Source organism: Trifolium pratense, linkage group LG2 (genome assembly GCF_020283565.1).
Source record: "Trifolium pratense cultivar HEN17-A07 linkage group LG2, ARS_RC_1.1, whole genome shotgun sequence".
In the NCBI taxonomy this organism is placed as follows: domain Eukaryota; kingdom Viridiplantae; phylum Streptophyta; class Magnoliopsida; order Fabales; family Fabaceae; genus Trifolium; species Trifolium pratense.
In genome coordinates this window covers 53,036,886-53,049,613 of record NC_060060.1, presented here as the reverse complement: position 1 = coordinate 53,049,613, position 12,728 = coordinate 53,036,886, and the positions used below count along the sequence as shown (strand labels likewise).

The 12,728-nt window shown below is 32.6% G+C and overlaps 2 protein-coding genes across 4 annotated transcripts; both read right to left on the bottom strand.

The window, feature by feature from the left end:
• Window positions 1–1,846: 1,846 nt before the first annotated feature.
• On the bottom strand, window positions 1,847–6,121 carry LOC123908139. 2 transcript variants are annotated; one of them, XM_045958678.1, is made up of 15 exons: window positions 5,782–6,121; window positions 4,804–4,952; window positions 4,579–4,687; window positions 4,312–4,452; window positions 4,027–4,131; window positions 3,807–3,890; window positions 3,612–3,727; window positions 3,373–3,474; window positions 3,178–3,291; window positions 3,027–3,083; window positions 2,866–2,932; window positions 2,705–2,758; window positions 2,470–2,544; window positions 2,341–2,376; window positions 1,847–2,188 (listed from the first exon to the last, which is right to left on the bottom strand). In XM_045958678.1, the coding sequence occupies exons 2-15, from the start codon at window positions 4,821–4,823 to the stop codon at window positions 2,072–2,074; spliced, it is 1,197 nt and encodes a 398-aa protein (XP_045814634.1). In that variant the 5' UTR covers window positions 4,824–4,952; window positions 5,782–6,121; the 3' UTR covers window positions 1,847–2,071. The 2 variants fall into 2 exon arrangements, with proteins under 2 accessions (XP_045814634.1, XP_045814633.1); XM_045958677.1 differs by having other exon boundaries at window positions 4,804–4,949; window positions 5,782–6,099.
• Window positions 6,122–9,079: 2,958 nt separating this feature from the next.
• On the bottom strand, window positions 9,080–12,685 carry LOC123908436. Of its 2 annotated transcripts, none has more exons than XM_045959067.1 (4): window positions 12,455–12,685; window positions 11,231–11,384; window positions 10,240–10,350; window positions 9,080–9,534 (listed from the first exon to the last, which is right to left on the bottom strand). In XM_045959067.1, the coding sequence occupies exons 2-4, from the start codon at window positions 11,345–11,347 to the stop codon at window positions 9,238–9,240; spliced, it is 525 nt and encodes a 174-aa protein (XP_045815023.1). In that variant the 5' UTR covers window positions 11,348–11,384; window positions 12,455–12,685; the 3' UTR covers window positions 9,080–9,237. The 2 variants fall into 2 exon arrangements, with proteins under 2 accessions (XP_045815023.1, XP_045815024.1); XM_045959068.1 differs by lacking the exon at window positions 12,455–12,685 and adding an exon at window positions 11,510–11,583.
• Window positions 12,686–12,728: the final 43 nt, after the last annotated feature.

Here is a 12,728-nt window from a genome sequence, read left to right as displayed (position 1 = left end):
TCTCAATAACATATCAAATGATTTTCAATTTTTTAAATTTTTTTATGGATGATCTATATGATATAAACTTTCAATCCAACGGTGAATTTTGTAAAATTCATATTCGTTATAATGTTATTCATGACTGATCCATCATGGACCACTTGATAAAGTGATCCATATTAGAATTTATGGTATTATAGAGTTTATAATTATAGTGACATAGTATATGACAACAAAAATAGCACACGTGGCAACACGTGTAGGGATTTGTGAGTACATGAGTGAAGTGATAAAAAAAGAAAAAATGTGGAGTTTCACTATCACAAAAATAGTATGTTTGAGAAAGCCACGTGTATGCGGTGACCACAGAGGTTGTGACTGATGGCAATCATCTTCACCCTCCGAGGTTTCTAGATTTCTGGTTGTGTCTGTCTACAACGCGTAATCACTTCATCTTTAATCTTTAATTTAATTATACGTAAATGCTTCAGTCAATCATAACACACATCATTGTACCGATGCATCATGTCATGCATGTATGTGTGGTGTATTTTTTGTATGAATTTTTGCTTAGTGTTTTTTTTTTGTACATAAACAAAAAAGAAATTATTTTGTTATTATTATTTGTATCCGTGTACACTTGCATGATTTAAAAATGTAACACGTATTTGGTTATGTGACCCTACGTAAATTACTTATTTTGTTATTTTCCAAAGGCTTAGACATGACTTGACTTGTACACCATAAATAAGGAAACGAAGATGTTTGATTCTTGCTTATGAGTCATGACAAATTAGTTTAGGTTTTTTCCCCCAAAGAAGGAGTCGATGAAAATGATATTGTTAATGTAAGTTTAAGGAAGGTAAATTTTAGTGTAAGTCACTAAGTTGTTATTACTTTTGGGTTGAAAAATAAAGCAAAAATGTCTCGTGAGTTTATTTCAGTTGGTAAAATATCACATAATCATTATATGTAAGTAGAGTCGTCCAATATATTTGAGGCTCCAGATGAATTGGATAAAGAAGTCTTTGAAGATAAAATAAATTTTGTAAAATTAATGGTTTTTATTAAAAAAAATATGCAATTTCTAAAAGAGTAATATTTTATTTAAAATGTAAATCAAGAACAAAAATACCAAGGTAACTTATTTTATGAAACAAGCTTATAAGGTACTATCATAAGCTATAAGCTATAAGCTACTATCATAAGCTATAAGTTAATTTATTTGTGTTACCAAACACACCTATAAAGGCCGTAGAATTTTCAATATTTCAGCCTCAAAAGTCATTATATTAAAAAAAGTAAGTAGAAGAAGAAAAATCTCTTATGCTATTGTAGCAACAATTTCCAAATTTGTTTATCTGACAACAATTATTTCTCTATTTGTAAACATGACCTTGTTTATTAGTTCATTATTACTGCAATTTTATGTAACTACTGCAATTAGTTAGAACAACTCCACATGTGTGACCAAACTAATCCAATTACTTTGTTGAGGGATGCTCATACACAACACATGAACATACCAAACAAATTGCAAAAAAGTTGTTGAATTGTTTCTTCATATAGATATAGTTGTTCAAAGTATATTCATACCAACATATTGGAAAATTAGAACTCACATACCTAATGTGTGTCACCCTCTAATTTTGATAAAGACTCTCCTCCAAATTAATTTTTTAGTACCATTACCTCTCTTATTTAATCTCTAAAATATACAAAAACAACAAGTAATTCATAATAAAATATATAAAAAATAAACTTCTTGGTCCTTAAATATATAAAGATCTTGCAAAAACATTTATATAAACTTTAAAGACTATCATTTTTATAATCCTTATAGACTAAGTAGAATGAAAGAATATGAAAAAAGAGCTCTCAAGTCATAACGTAGTATTAACTTTCTTCACTTAATTTATCACATTCATCTCTAAGACAAGTTCTACATTGGGTTTAAGTTTGGTCCCTAGCTAGGACTCTATTTCATGTAAATGTTACATATGAATATATTTCAAAAAAGGTGTGAGGGGAGTCTACACATAATGGTATGGCCATAGCTGTGTACAAGTCAAGCTTTGATCTTTGTCTCCTAATGAACAGTGGAATTAGATATAGCAATACCGCCGCCGGACTTGAAATACGCATGTTCTGCATTCGCTAACCGACTCTGAAACATGGTCCACTCCCTCCTACATCTTTCCCTCACCTGCCATCAACATCGCAACATAAAATGGATTATATGATTGATGTTCGTAAATAAACACTAACTCACATCTTGTCGATTAGTTTAATATACTTCAAATGTCAGGGGAAAATAAAAAGCCAAGTAACATATCAGATGAAACATGCAAAACATACCCCCTGCCATGGTGCTTTCCCAGTTTCTGTTTTACCCTGCAAATAACGAGAAAATTGATAAGGATTTTACAGTGTCATTCGTGACATTATTAAGTTTGATATATACAATAATAATGAAAATATTTATACCTGATTCCCTAGTGTGGGAACACCTTGGTGAACAATCCATTGAGCATCAACAACTCCAATCTTCTCATGTGCAGGCTATATCAAGAAAAATAAGTTAGTTTAAAAAGCTCAAGCACATCTATAGATTGCAATTTTTTAGACTTTTACTTTTTCGTGTGTGCCTTTGCTAAGGCCACACCGTAAAAGTAAGAGTCACGAAATTAGATGATGTTAGAGAATGTGAGAATCCACTAACCTCAACACATCTTCTAACAGCAAAATCAAGACCCCACCCATGGACCAAGTCATTCTGCAATGCCAGAAGTTATACAATTATAATCTATTAAGTGCTTAAAGAATCATTAAACAACTAATTAGAGGGGAATCTTTTAAAACGGTTAGGATTAACCATTCAACCTGAATCATATGCCACACACAACGCCATGCATCTCGTGAGAAGACTGGGGCCATAATCTCAACAAACCTGCATTCATGTGACAAAGAATGCACAATTAGATACAGCCCGATAGACCAAATAATACAAGATTAATACATTACACACACCAGCAGTTACTTACGCTGCACAAGGAGGTAAATGAGGGTCGGAACACCATCCCGGTTTCTCCTCCGTCACTCTAATACATATCCACAAAAATAAATAGTTAATGCACATTCTTGCAAAATAACATGAACCACGAGAAACTGCTATTGTGCTCTACTCATTCTTACTTGTGAACTTCTTTATCACCTCTTCTTTTAGTCATTTGCCATGTCAACCCTTTATTAGGTTCTAAACCAGGCTGTGAAATCTCCAGGCCATGCTTCTTCACCAGTTTTATATACCTGCACTTGAAACGAGAAGGGCATATGAAACTTTAATTCATACGAAACTTCTAAAATAACCTTCCCATATAAAATACTCACTCTTCCGCATTAAAATGCTCAACGCCTAGGTCTTCATCCCATATAAATATATAGTCATATGGAGCCACGATGTCAGGATGCAAAAACCGCTTAGCATACCACCTAGAAATGTAAAAACTCACATAGTCAATATGATGATAATTTTGGAATATTAACACTAAAGACTAATAAATATTAACTGCAAAAGCCACAATGAAAATCTGTCATCCAAAAGTTAATAACACACTGTGGCTTCTTACCATTTGGTCTGTTTGCGAGCACTCACATGAATAGCCTTCTTCGACCATTCAAACTCGTCCCATTCATTAGTTCGGCCATCATAATGAAATAGAAGGATTGTGAAGTTCTCTGAAAACTGTTCAAGCAAATGCTTAGTTAAAAGGCACATCAATGAGCACACTCAAACACAGAGAGAAAGAGACCAAGAAAGAAACCTTTTTCACGGCTGCATCAATATTTTTTTTCATCTCATAGCCAACAGTGAATGTCACAAGGTACTTTGGCTTGAGTGTTAAGTCCTGCAAGTGCCAACTTAATTAAATCCTTTGTACACTAGCTGGTTTATATGTTTTCCTTAAAAAAATGGAAGAAAAATATAATGTAGTTTGGAGTTTAAAGCCATATTAGACCTATAAACTGTCTTACGATACACACCTCACTGGGTTTGCCCCACAATCTACGCAAGTAAAAGTCAGACTCAGCTTCAACAATGCCAGGAGGTAAACTTTCTGCTCCTTTTGGATTTGATGGAACCCAAATCTGTAAAACATTAAAATGAGGAGAAAGTGATTTGGTCAATATAGAGACTGCATGTATCCATTTTCCCAATATTATATAAAACAATGTCATTCTATTAAGTCCTTATCAATCGTTTATTAATGATTACCGAATAAGCATATGAAAATGTCCTTAATAATGATGACAGAATACAATGTCTACCTTTGATGTATCATTTGATAAATAATGTCGCGAAGATCTTTTGTTACCATTGTTCATAAAAGACCAAGCATGACGACCTGTATATCTGTCTTCAATGTAAGAGAGATCAATCGAGGGAAGCAACCCAGATGGGAGATTGAACTGCAAAATGTTATGCAGTATGCACTATTAGCAATGGATTTATTTAGTCTAATAACAAAAAATAACCCACAAAGATCTACAACAGTGCAGAGGTACACCATAAAGAAGAAGATACTAAGTATGCACCTTTGTTAATGATAATGTTGGAAATGATACGCCTAAAAAGAAGCCAAAAACTACTCCAATAAAAGTGGTCACAATTATCCTCATAATTTCACTTGGTTTTCTACCAGTACTGCATCCAATGAAACAGAAATGCACCCAACGGAGTTATTATTGACATAAACTAGCATACAAAAATTTTGTCAAAACAAACATAATCAACAAGTTAGCTATCACCAATGATCAGACCTGCGAGTAACGGTCCCCATTTATGTCGGAACTTCCCTAACTGTATGCTCATAAAACTATATGCTACACTTCAACATTCATCAACTGGAACACGCCCTCCGTATAAGAAGCAAATATGCTTGTTATTGTTAAAGGAATGAAAACCCCTGCTGAAGAACCAAATAATAAAGAAAAAGATACATTAATAAATCAAATCGTATAATAGTTCAAACTTGTAAGAACATATTGTATCTCCTAATATCACCAAAAATTCTCGATATGCCAGTGAGATTCACGGTCAGATTCGTTTAGTTCTATTTACTTATGAAGTTAATCAATAATAACACCTCTAGACGGCACCATCTATAAATGTGCTAGAAGTTTCGTAGAAGTAACAACAAAGGAACCAAATATAGCTAGCTAGCTGGCAGAAGATATATTGAAAATCAGCTAGTGAAATGAACCATAATGCAAGAAAAGCATGCACTTTTCCTCGATAACCTCCCGAATTAACTCGAAAGGTTAACCAATTCATGTGATCTCTTTGATAAAAAGATGATATACCATACACAAGATAATGATCCCAAACTAGTAGCTCCCTATTTACAAACCTAAGATTCAAATTCTATTCCAAAAAAAGAAAAAGAAAAGAATCAAATAAACAGAAAGAATTGAAGAAAACAAAAAAACTTTTCATATTTAGCTTACCTTATCAAGCAACAAAAAAAAAAACTCTAAGAAATTAATCATAAGCTTTTTTTTGGAAGCAAAACAAAAATCCAAACAGGCACAATTATACAGAACAGTAAAGAGGAAATAATTGTATGAATTATCATAAAGAACTTGAAAGATCATAACTTTATAAAAAATTCCTTGAGGAAAAAAGGGGAAAATGAAATGAAGTAACAGAAGGTTGAGTTACAGTGAAGTTTCAATTTTGGGGTTTTAGATTATGTAACTGCAGAAACAATCAATTGTAGAAACAACTACTAAACATACCGGAAATAGCAGGAGATAGATGAAGATCTGAGCAACAAAAAAAAAGAAGGTTTTTTTGAATGAAAAGGTGAGAAAACAAAACCCCAGTTGGTGAACTGCGAGGAGGGGTTTTTGGTGGTGGTGATGATGATGACGGAGGAAACGGAGGATGAATTTTCCGGCGGCAGAATGGAATTTTCAGTTTGTGTGGGTTTGAGTTTTTTATAAGATAGCAGAAACAAACAAGATCTTTGTGAGTTTGGTCACACGGTTTTTGTTGTTGAGTTTGTTTTGTAGCTTTTTGTTTATGGGTTTGGGTTTAGAGTTTTCTTTTCTTCTTCCACAATTTTGATGATTAGTTAGAATTTAGAAATTATAAATAGTAGTTTTTTGGTTAAAAGAAATTATAAATAGTAGAATTTAAAACACTAATTTCTCTCAACTTAATTTAACTTTTTTTTTTTTATCTCTGCAACTGCGATCGGAACGAGCTGAAACCATTTGATATCAAAACTGACCTCCGAACCAGATTAGTGATCCAATTGATGAGATACCGGTGGTGAAAATAAAAGAAAAATAAATAAATAATTTCACATTTTTCTTTTCACTTCCTTTTTTTTTTCCGTAGTAACAAGGATAAATTATCAAACTAAATATGGAGTGCAACTATTTTTACAAGGTTACACATTCAACATTAAAATTGTAGAAAATTATCGCCTGGATTATTAAAACTGAGAAGAAAGGAGTATCAAATTTGATTCTCGATTCCTTCTGTTGATAAAATCGCAAATGAATTGGTCTATCTCAAATAATGTTGAATATTGCATATCACCCTTTTTTAAAAGAGGTTTAAGATATGGTGGTAGAATGATTAAAAGCATTAGTTACAAAAAGGTAGAATTCGTTTAAAAAATAACACGATCAAGATGGATATGGCGAGTAACACACATAGCGTGAACTAAACTCCACATCTCAGCACAATAACCTCAAAATTATTGTGGTCGGGATTGCAAAAAAAAAAATTGGATAAGACATTGACCACTCTGAGCATCCCTAAGTAATCATCCATAAACTGAGAATTGATTCTATATGCTCTAAGCTCCGTCAACATTAATCATAACGGAACTTGTATGAGGGGCTCTCATTTGATATGAATAATGGAACCGGAGCTCTCTATATAAGTTGTGGGTTTAATAAGAACTTCAACACTCATTTGCATTTGGCCAGTTTGAAGGAACCAATTTTGCGAAAAATTGGAGTACCGGTTAAACATTAACTCGTTATAATCCTTCCACAAAGCATTATTAAAATTAAAATATTAAAAAAAATCACATAACTCCAATATTTTCATTGCATATGCTCCATTCAAGCCAAGGTACGAGACATAAGCTAAAAAAAATTGTCCAATAATTTAGCTTGATGATTAGGACTAAAATTTAATTGTTTCATCACAACCTTTTAATACGTGCATTATAAATTCAATTTCTTGTTGACAATGAGAAAAATTATTGTCACTTGTCATGTTAATTGTTTTTTTTTACTAAAAAGATAACGATATTCATTCATTCCAATAATTGATATAGTACATCATATCCAAATACACATTCAACATCGCCATCGCTAAAAACAAAAAGGATGAATCTGCGAACAAACTCACAGCATCTGTGTTAATAGCATACAACGGCAAAATGCCTACAAATAATAATATGATAAAACTAAAGTCACTGAAATATCCATGCATCCGGATCTGCAACGTTGATGCCCAAATCATTGATTGAATCTGCAATTGATTGAAGATGATCTTTCAAATATGAACTAAACGAACACCGTAACAAGACGGAGAATTCAACAACGTCGTACCAAGACGAAGATCAACACAAACGCCGCACTCAGACGACGATATCACACAAATAAAAAAGAAAAACAACTAAAAAACTTAATCTATGTGAAAAATCACTTATTTAGATTGAAAACAACAAGAAAAAAGGTAAAGAAGGGTGATTTTAGGCTAAATATGACCTAAAATCACCCATAACTAGTAGAGGAAGAAGAAACTCAGAGAAAAAGAAAATAGGGTCGGCTGTCATGTTAATTGTTAATTGTGTGCCTTTTCTTTTCTTTGTTAGTCATAAATTTTCCATGAACTATTTTCCATGAGAAAGGAACATGTCATGTTGGCACCTTTTGTTGGTTCTAATTGGTATTTTAAAAACCGAATCAAACCATTAAATCATTCAACCTAAATTTATTTTCATTACGACTGAATTATTTTGACAATTCAGTTGTTGTTTTGTCCTATTAAATAGTTTAAATAGTTAAACCACGACACAAGAATCTTGCTGATTCAACGTTCGATTCAAATTTTAAAACTTTGTTTCCAAAATGCTTTGGTTAATCAATTCTTTTGGTTTGAACGTACGTGAGCCGGTAAGTGCAAAGTATTTAAAGCAATTGGACACAGACATGATAATTGATAGCTGGTACCAACTTATTTATGATTTCTATATATAGGGCCATTCTCACATATGGCGAAATGTGAGTATTTTCTTACTTGTTTAGAAGTTCATAAACCCAACCCAATACCATGGCTTTTTACTCGATCACTGGAGTATACTTTACCTGATTCTGCACTGGTAAGGTAAATATGAGAGACTTACTTAAACTTAAATAGTATAAGATGATTTATTTAAGGTTAAATATATACTGTTAATCACACATCCTTACATTTTAAGGATTATTTATGCATTATCATCTATGAAGCACGGACACTTCTTAGACTAGACATGTCCGGTATTGGACACGTGTCAGTGTGGGACAACATGACACCAACACGTATATAATTACACTGAATTATTATGTTATTTTTTAAAATTATTATTAGTGTCGATGTGTCATGTCCGTGTCATGTTCAATGCATGTGTTTGTGTCCTTGCTTCATACGTTACAACCATACACAAGTTTATTTCTACCGCATGATCAATAAATTTCATATTTTGAACAAGTGAGATAGGAAAAGGTTTATTGATTTAATGGTAAAAAACAAACATGTATATGGTGGCAATGTTATTTTACCGATGCACCATAGAATTAGCAACTATTTAAAGTTAAACCCACCACTTTTTCTAATGGGTTAAGTACCGTATACAATTCAAGTTCCCCTAATCCTCCTTCATTGAATTAACTTTTAGCATACGTTTGGTATTACCGTGGGTATCTCAAAATCACGGTGGATCATCGTGATTCTGCTATACTCGGCGTGATACCAAACATACACTTAGTAACTAATAGTATTCACGACCAGTCCGATACTAAAAGAAGGTACTATGACAAAATTTACATGTTTTACATGTATTATTAGAATTAGAACATGCAGGAAATTTATTATTTAACCATTCCATACCTCAAAAAACAAAGGTTAATGTTATAACATGATTGCATCTCAAGATGCAATTTTAAATAATACAAATAGTTTGTTCTTCAAAGTTTCAAAGTTTTTTCTTCCTTGTCTGCTTCATGCACACTGTCCTTTGAAGTTTTTTCTTCCTCGCCTATACACGTTTTCACCAGAGTCTCGGATGCATTTTGGTTAGTTTCAATGTTGTCTGTTTGATGCATACTTCTACTTTTTCTTGCCTCAACTTCTTGACGCATGGCTTGTTCCTGCAGTGCTTTCATCATCATCTCCGATTTGTTTTCTTCCCCTTGAAGTTGCATCTTCATCAAAACCTCAGCCTCCATGTCAAGAGGCTTGAAGTATTCTTCGATGGCTACCTCCTACACATAAATTGCATCATATTATTATTATTATGCAACAAATTTGAGTGCTACAAATGAAACAATCGAAGACCATGTGTTAAAATGAAAATAAACCATATATCACACATGACACAACAACTTAATATGACACATAAAGATTTTAATTAAGACAAACATGACACAATATGAATGTTTAATCCCACAAAAAGCAAAATGAAAGAATGTGAATGATCCAAATTCAATATCAACAAAACTAAGGACAAATTGCATTTCATACGGAAGTTTGCAATTATGTCGTAGTAGATCTTCTTGAGAAGAATAAATAACTTTTTTTTATTAGAAGTCATTGTGCCTTCATATTCACAAGCGGAGGAAAAGAATTGAAATTTTTCAAAAAAAAAAAAATACCAAATAAAAAATGTATTTAAATCGTAAATTTACAAAGTTTCATATTTTTTTCATGAGAATACAATTAAACTGTGTGTTAGAAAGTAACAAAAATTGATTTTGAGCTAATTCATTATGTAAAATTGATTTTAGCTAAAAATGAGTTGAAAATGAAGTGATTCATATTTTGATACATTCATCTAAAAGTGAACTGAACAAAAAATTTAGTGTAGAAATCAATTATAGAATTAAAAGTTTCAATTTATAGTTTCAATTTAAAATCAATTGTTAAGTCAAAGTAAATTCTACACCTCTAGAATCGAGACATAAACTTACTGTTTCTTCCAGCTTCTTGTTCAAAGCTTGCATCTCTTCAACCATTCGACGAACTTCAGATAAAATGATCTGCTCAGGTACTTTATTTATGGCTGCTTTCCTTGCTTGTGCCTTTTCATTAGAGAATAGCATACACATCAGAACTTAATTAAATAAAAATAGTAAATATTAGAAAGACTTTGAGGGCAACATGTGGTTTTTTAAGAGGAAATCCCATATCCACCTTCACCGCAACAAAAAATAAAGGTAAAATTCATATTTCCCCAATGTAAATAGTAACTTCGAAACAAGGAAGAATACATTGTGAATTAATATCTTAATTATCCTGTGTTATTTTCCTATTTTATATGATTTTTATATCATCTCAATTAAAAGCCGATCATTTTTCTTAATCAGATGATGGATCAACATGATAATGATTCAAAAACCAAGATGACTGTGATGACCGTAACTGATCACAGATGCTTAACATAAGCAATGTTATACTAATTTTAAAATTAGTAAATGCATCACACCTACTCCATTAAAATCTATTACTCAGTTATTAAAAAGCAGTTAGAGCGGCACTATAGCGCTATTGCATAGCAGAATTTCAACATATCGCTATTGTTCCGCAAATCACTATTTAGTACAAAATATATTGTCAAGTAGCAGCTATAGCGGTGTTATAGCACTTTTGAATAGCGGAATTTGAACAAACCATCATTTTTTCTCAATCTGCAATTGACAACACTTGGTACCCCTTCATTTCGCTAGTGTGGATTCTATCCTGTTTCAAATAATAGCTAGGGAAACAGTTCTTCTTTTGTCTCTAAAATGAGGCATCGCATGCAGGGCCGACCCGACACATGTTGAGGCCCAGGCAAATTACATAAAGAGGCCCTTTAGAGGTAAAAAAATAATAAAGCTTAAATGGTTTATATTTAAAAAACACAATTTTAAAAATGAGTAATTTTTATTTAAAATGTAAATAACATCAATAATATTAGACCTGTAGGACACGTTGTTCAAGCTGCATCCTAAAAGACCGTATTCTTCGCTCTTCATATCCAGAAAGTACCCTGACATAAAACAGGGCTTTCCTTCCATAGTCCAATAACTTATTCATATTGGCAAATCATCAACACTATTGATTTTATAATTTTCTGCAGAAAAAGTAAACAACTTCAGAAATGCTAGAAGTAAAACTTAATAGAATATTGGTTCAGCTGATTACATCTTCATAGCATTAATTTAAAACATTTCAGGAAGCTATCAAATTGAATCAAACCTTGGTGGAATTATCACCAAACAAAAATCAAAACCTCATCATCGATAGTAGAAAGCCATATTATCTCTAAAGCTTTGTGTTTCAGGAAAATATTTATGAAATTTACAAGTATATTGAACTGTACAAGTATGTGTATGTTTGGCTCCACTCTCTTGGAGGAGGCAAAAATTATTCTAGAGGTTTAGAATTGATTTGACATGTTTGTTTGGTCTCTTGATTTTGCCTCTAGAATTGATTCTAACTTGAAGGTAGAAATTGGAGCATTTGATTCTATAATTGATTTCTCACTCAAATTATTTTTTTGGTAAAGCAACCTAGTGGCCATAATTTCACTCCATAAGGTGAATAAGTGGGGAATTTCGGGTTTGAACCTCGACCCCTGCATAATGCAATGTCCCCACTACCTATTGAGCATATTGCAATGTCACTACCTATTGAACTATGCTCAAGGGTACTCACTCAAATTTATTGTTCAACACATTTTTACATTAATGTATCCAAACATATCATTTTACCTTCGACTCACTCTTAGTCAGAATCAATTTTACACATTCAATTTACTTAAAACCAAATGTTTCCGCCACAGAATCAAACACACACTAAGAAATTGAAGAAATTAACGATGAAAATTGATTCCATAACGTCGTGTTTTATAGCCTCTCGCTATGAGCATAAGAATTAAGAACACATAGTCACACGCGCACAAATTATGTCATCACCTTGAACAATTTTGGTGTATTTTTGGGGTTTTGATTTTCTTTCTTTTGCTAATTCATTGTAGAATAGATCTGGATCCAATTATTTGTTATCATTTACATTGTTATTGTTAACTAATTTATTATGTCAACGTGCTTGGATCTGTTAATAAACTTTTGAATGATAAGAAAGCAATTGACAGTGATAAGAAAGCACTGGAAAAAAAACATAATCGGAGAAGATAAGAACCTGGTCGTGAGCGGCGGTTGAACGGCGGAGTGGAGCTGGTTGACGGTGGTGTGCGCGGCTGAATGGCAGAAAACGAATGGGAGCAGGATGGAATAAGGCTTGCACCAAACGATAAGAGGAGAAACACGTTTGCAGAGAAGGGAATAGGTTTTGCGCGCAAAATACCCGTATTACCCCTCTAATCTTTTAATTTTTGAGTAAACCACCATTTTTGTTCTAAATAACCATTGTCTGATTAGTAAAAATTAAAAAAGAATTAAGGTCTAATGTACCA

What these genes read in the sequence shown, in the direction of transcription:
- LOC123908139 (XM_045958678.1), bottom strand. Translation starts at nt 4,823, where the DNA reads ATGGGGACCGTTACTCGCAG. An exon ending in GCTCGCAAACAGACCAAATG is followed by an intron (nt 3,475 to 3,611) that starts GTAAGAAGCCAC and finishes TTACATTTCTAG; the next exon opens with GTGGTATGCTAAGCGGTTTT. An exon ending in GTGTGTGGCATATGATTCAG is followed by an intron (nt 2,759 to 2,865) that starts GTTGAATGGTTA and finishes CTGGCATTGCAG; the next exon opens with AATGACTTGGTCCATGGGTG.
- LOC123908436 (XM_045959067.1), bottom strand. Translation starts at nt 11,347, where the DNA reads ATGAATAAGTTATTGGACTATGGAAGGAAAGCCCTGTTTTATGTCAGG. An exon ending in TTGAACAACGTGTCCTACAG is followed by an intron (nt 10,351 to 11,230) that starts GTCTAATATTAT and finishes TCTAATGAAAAG; the next exon opens with GCACAAGCAAGGAAAGCAGC. An exon ending in ACAAGAAGCTGGAAGAAACA is followed by an intron (nt 9,535 to 10,239) that starts GTAAGTTTATGT and finishes ATTTATGTGTAG; the next exon opens with GAGGTAGCCATCGAAGAATA.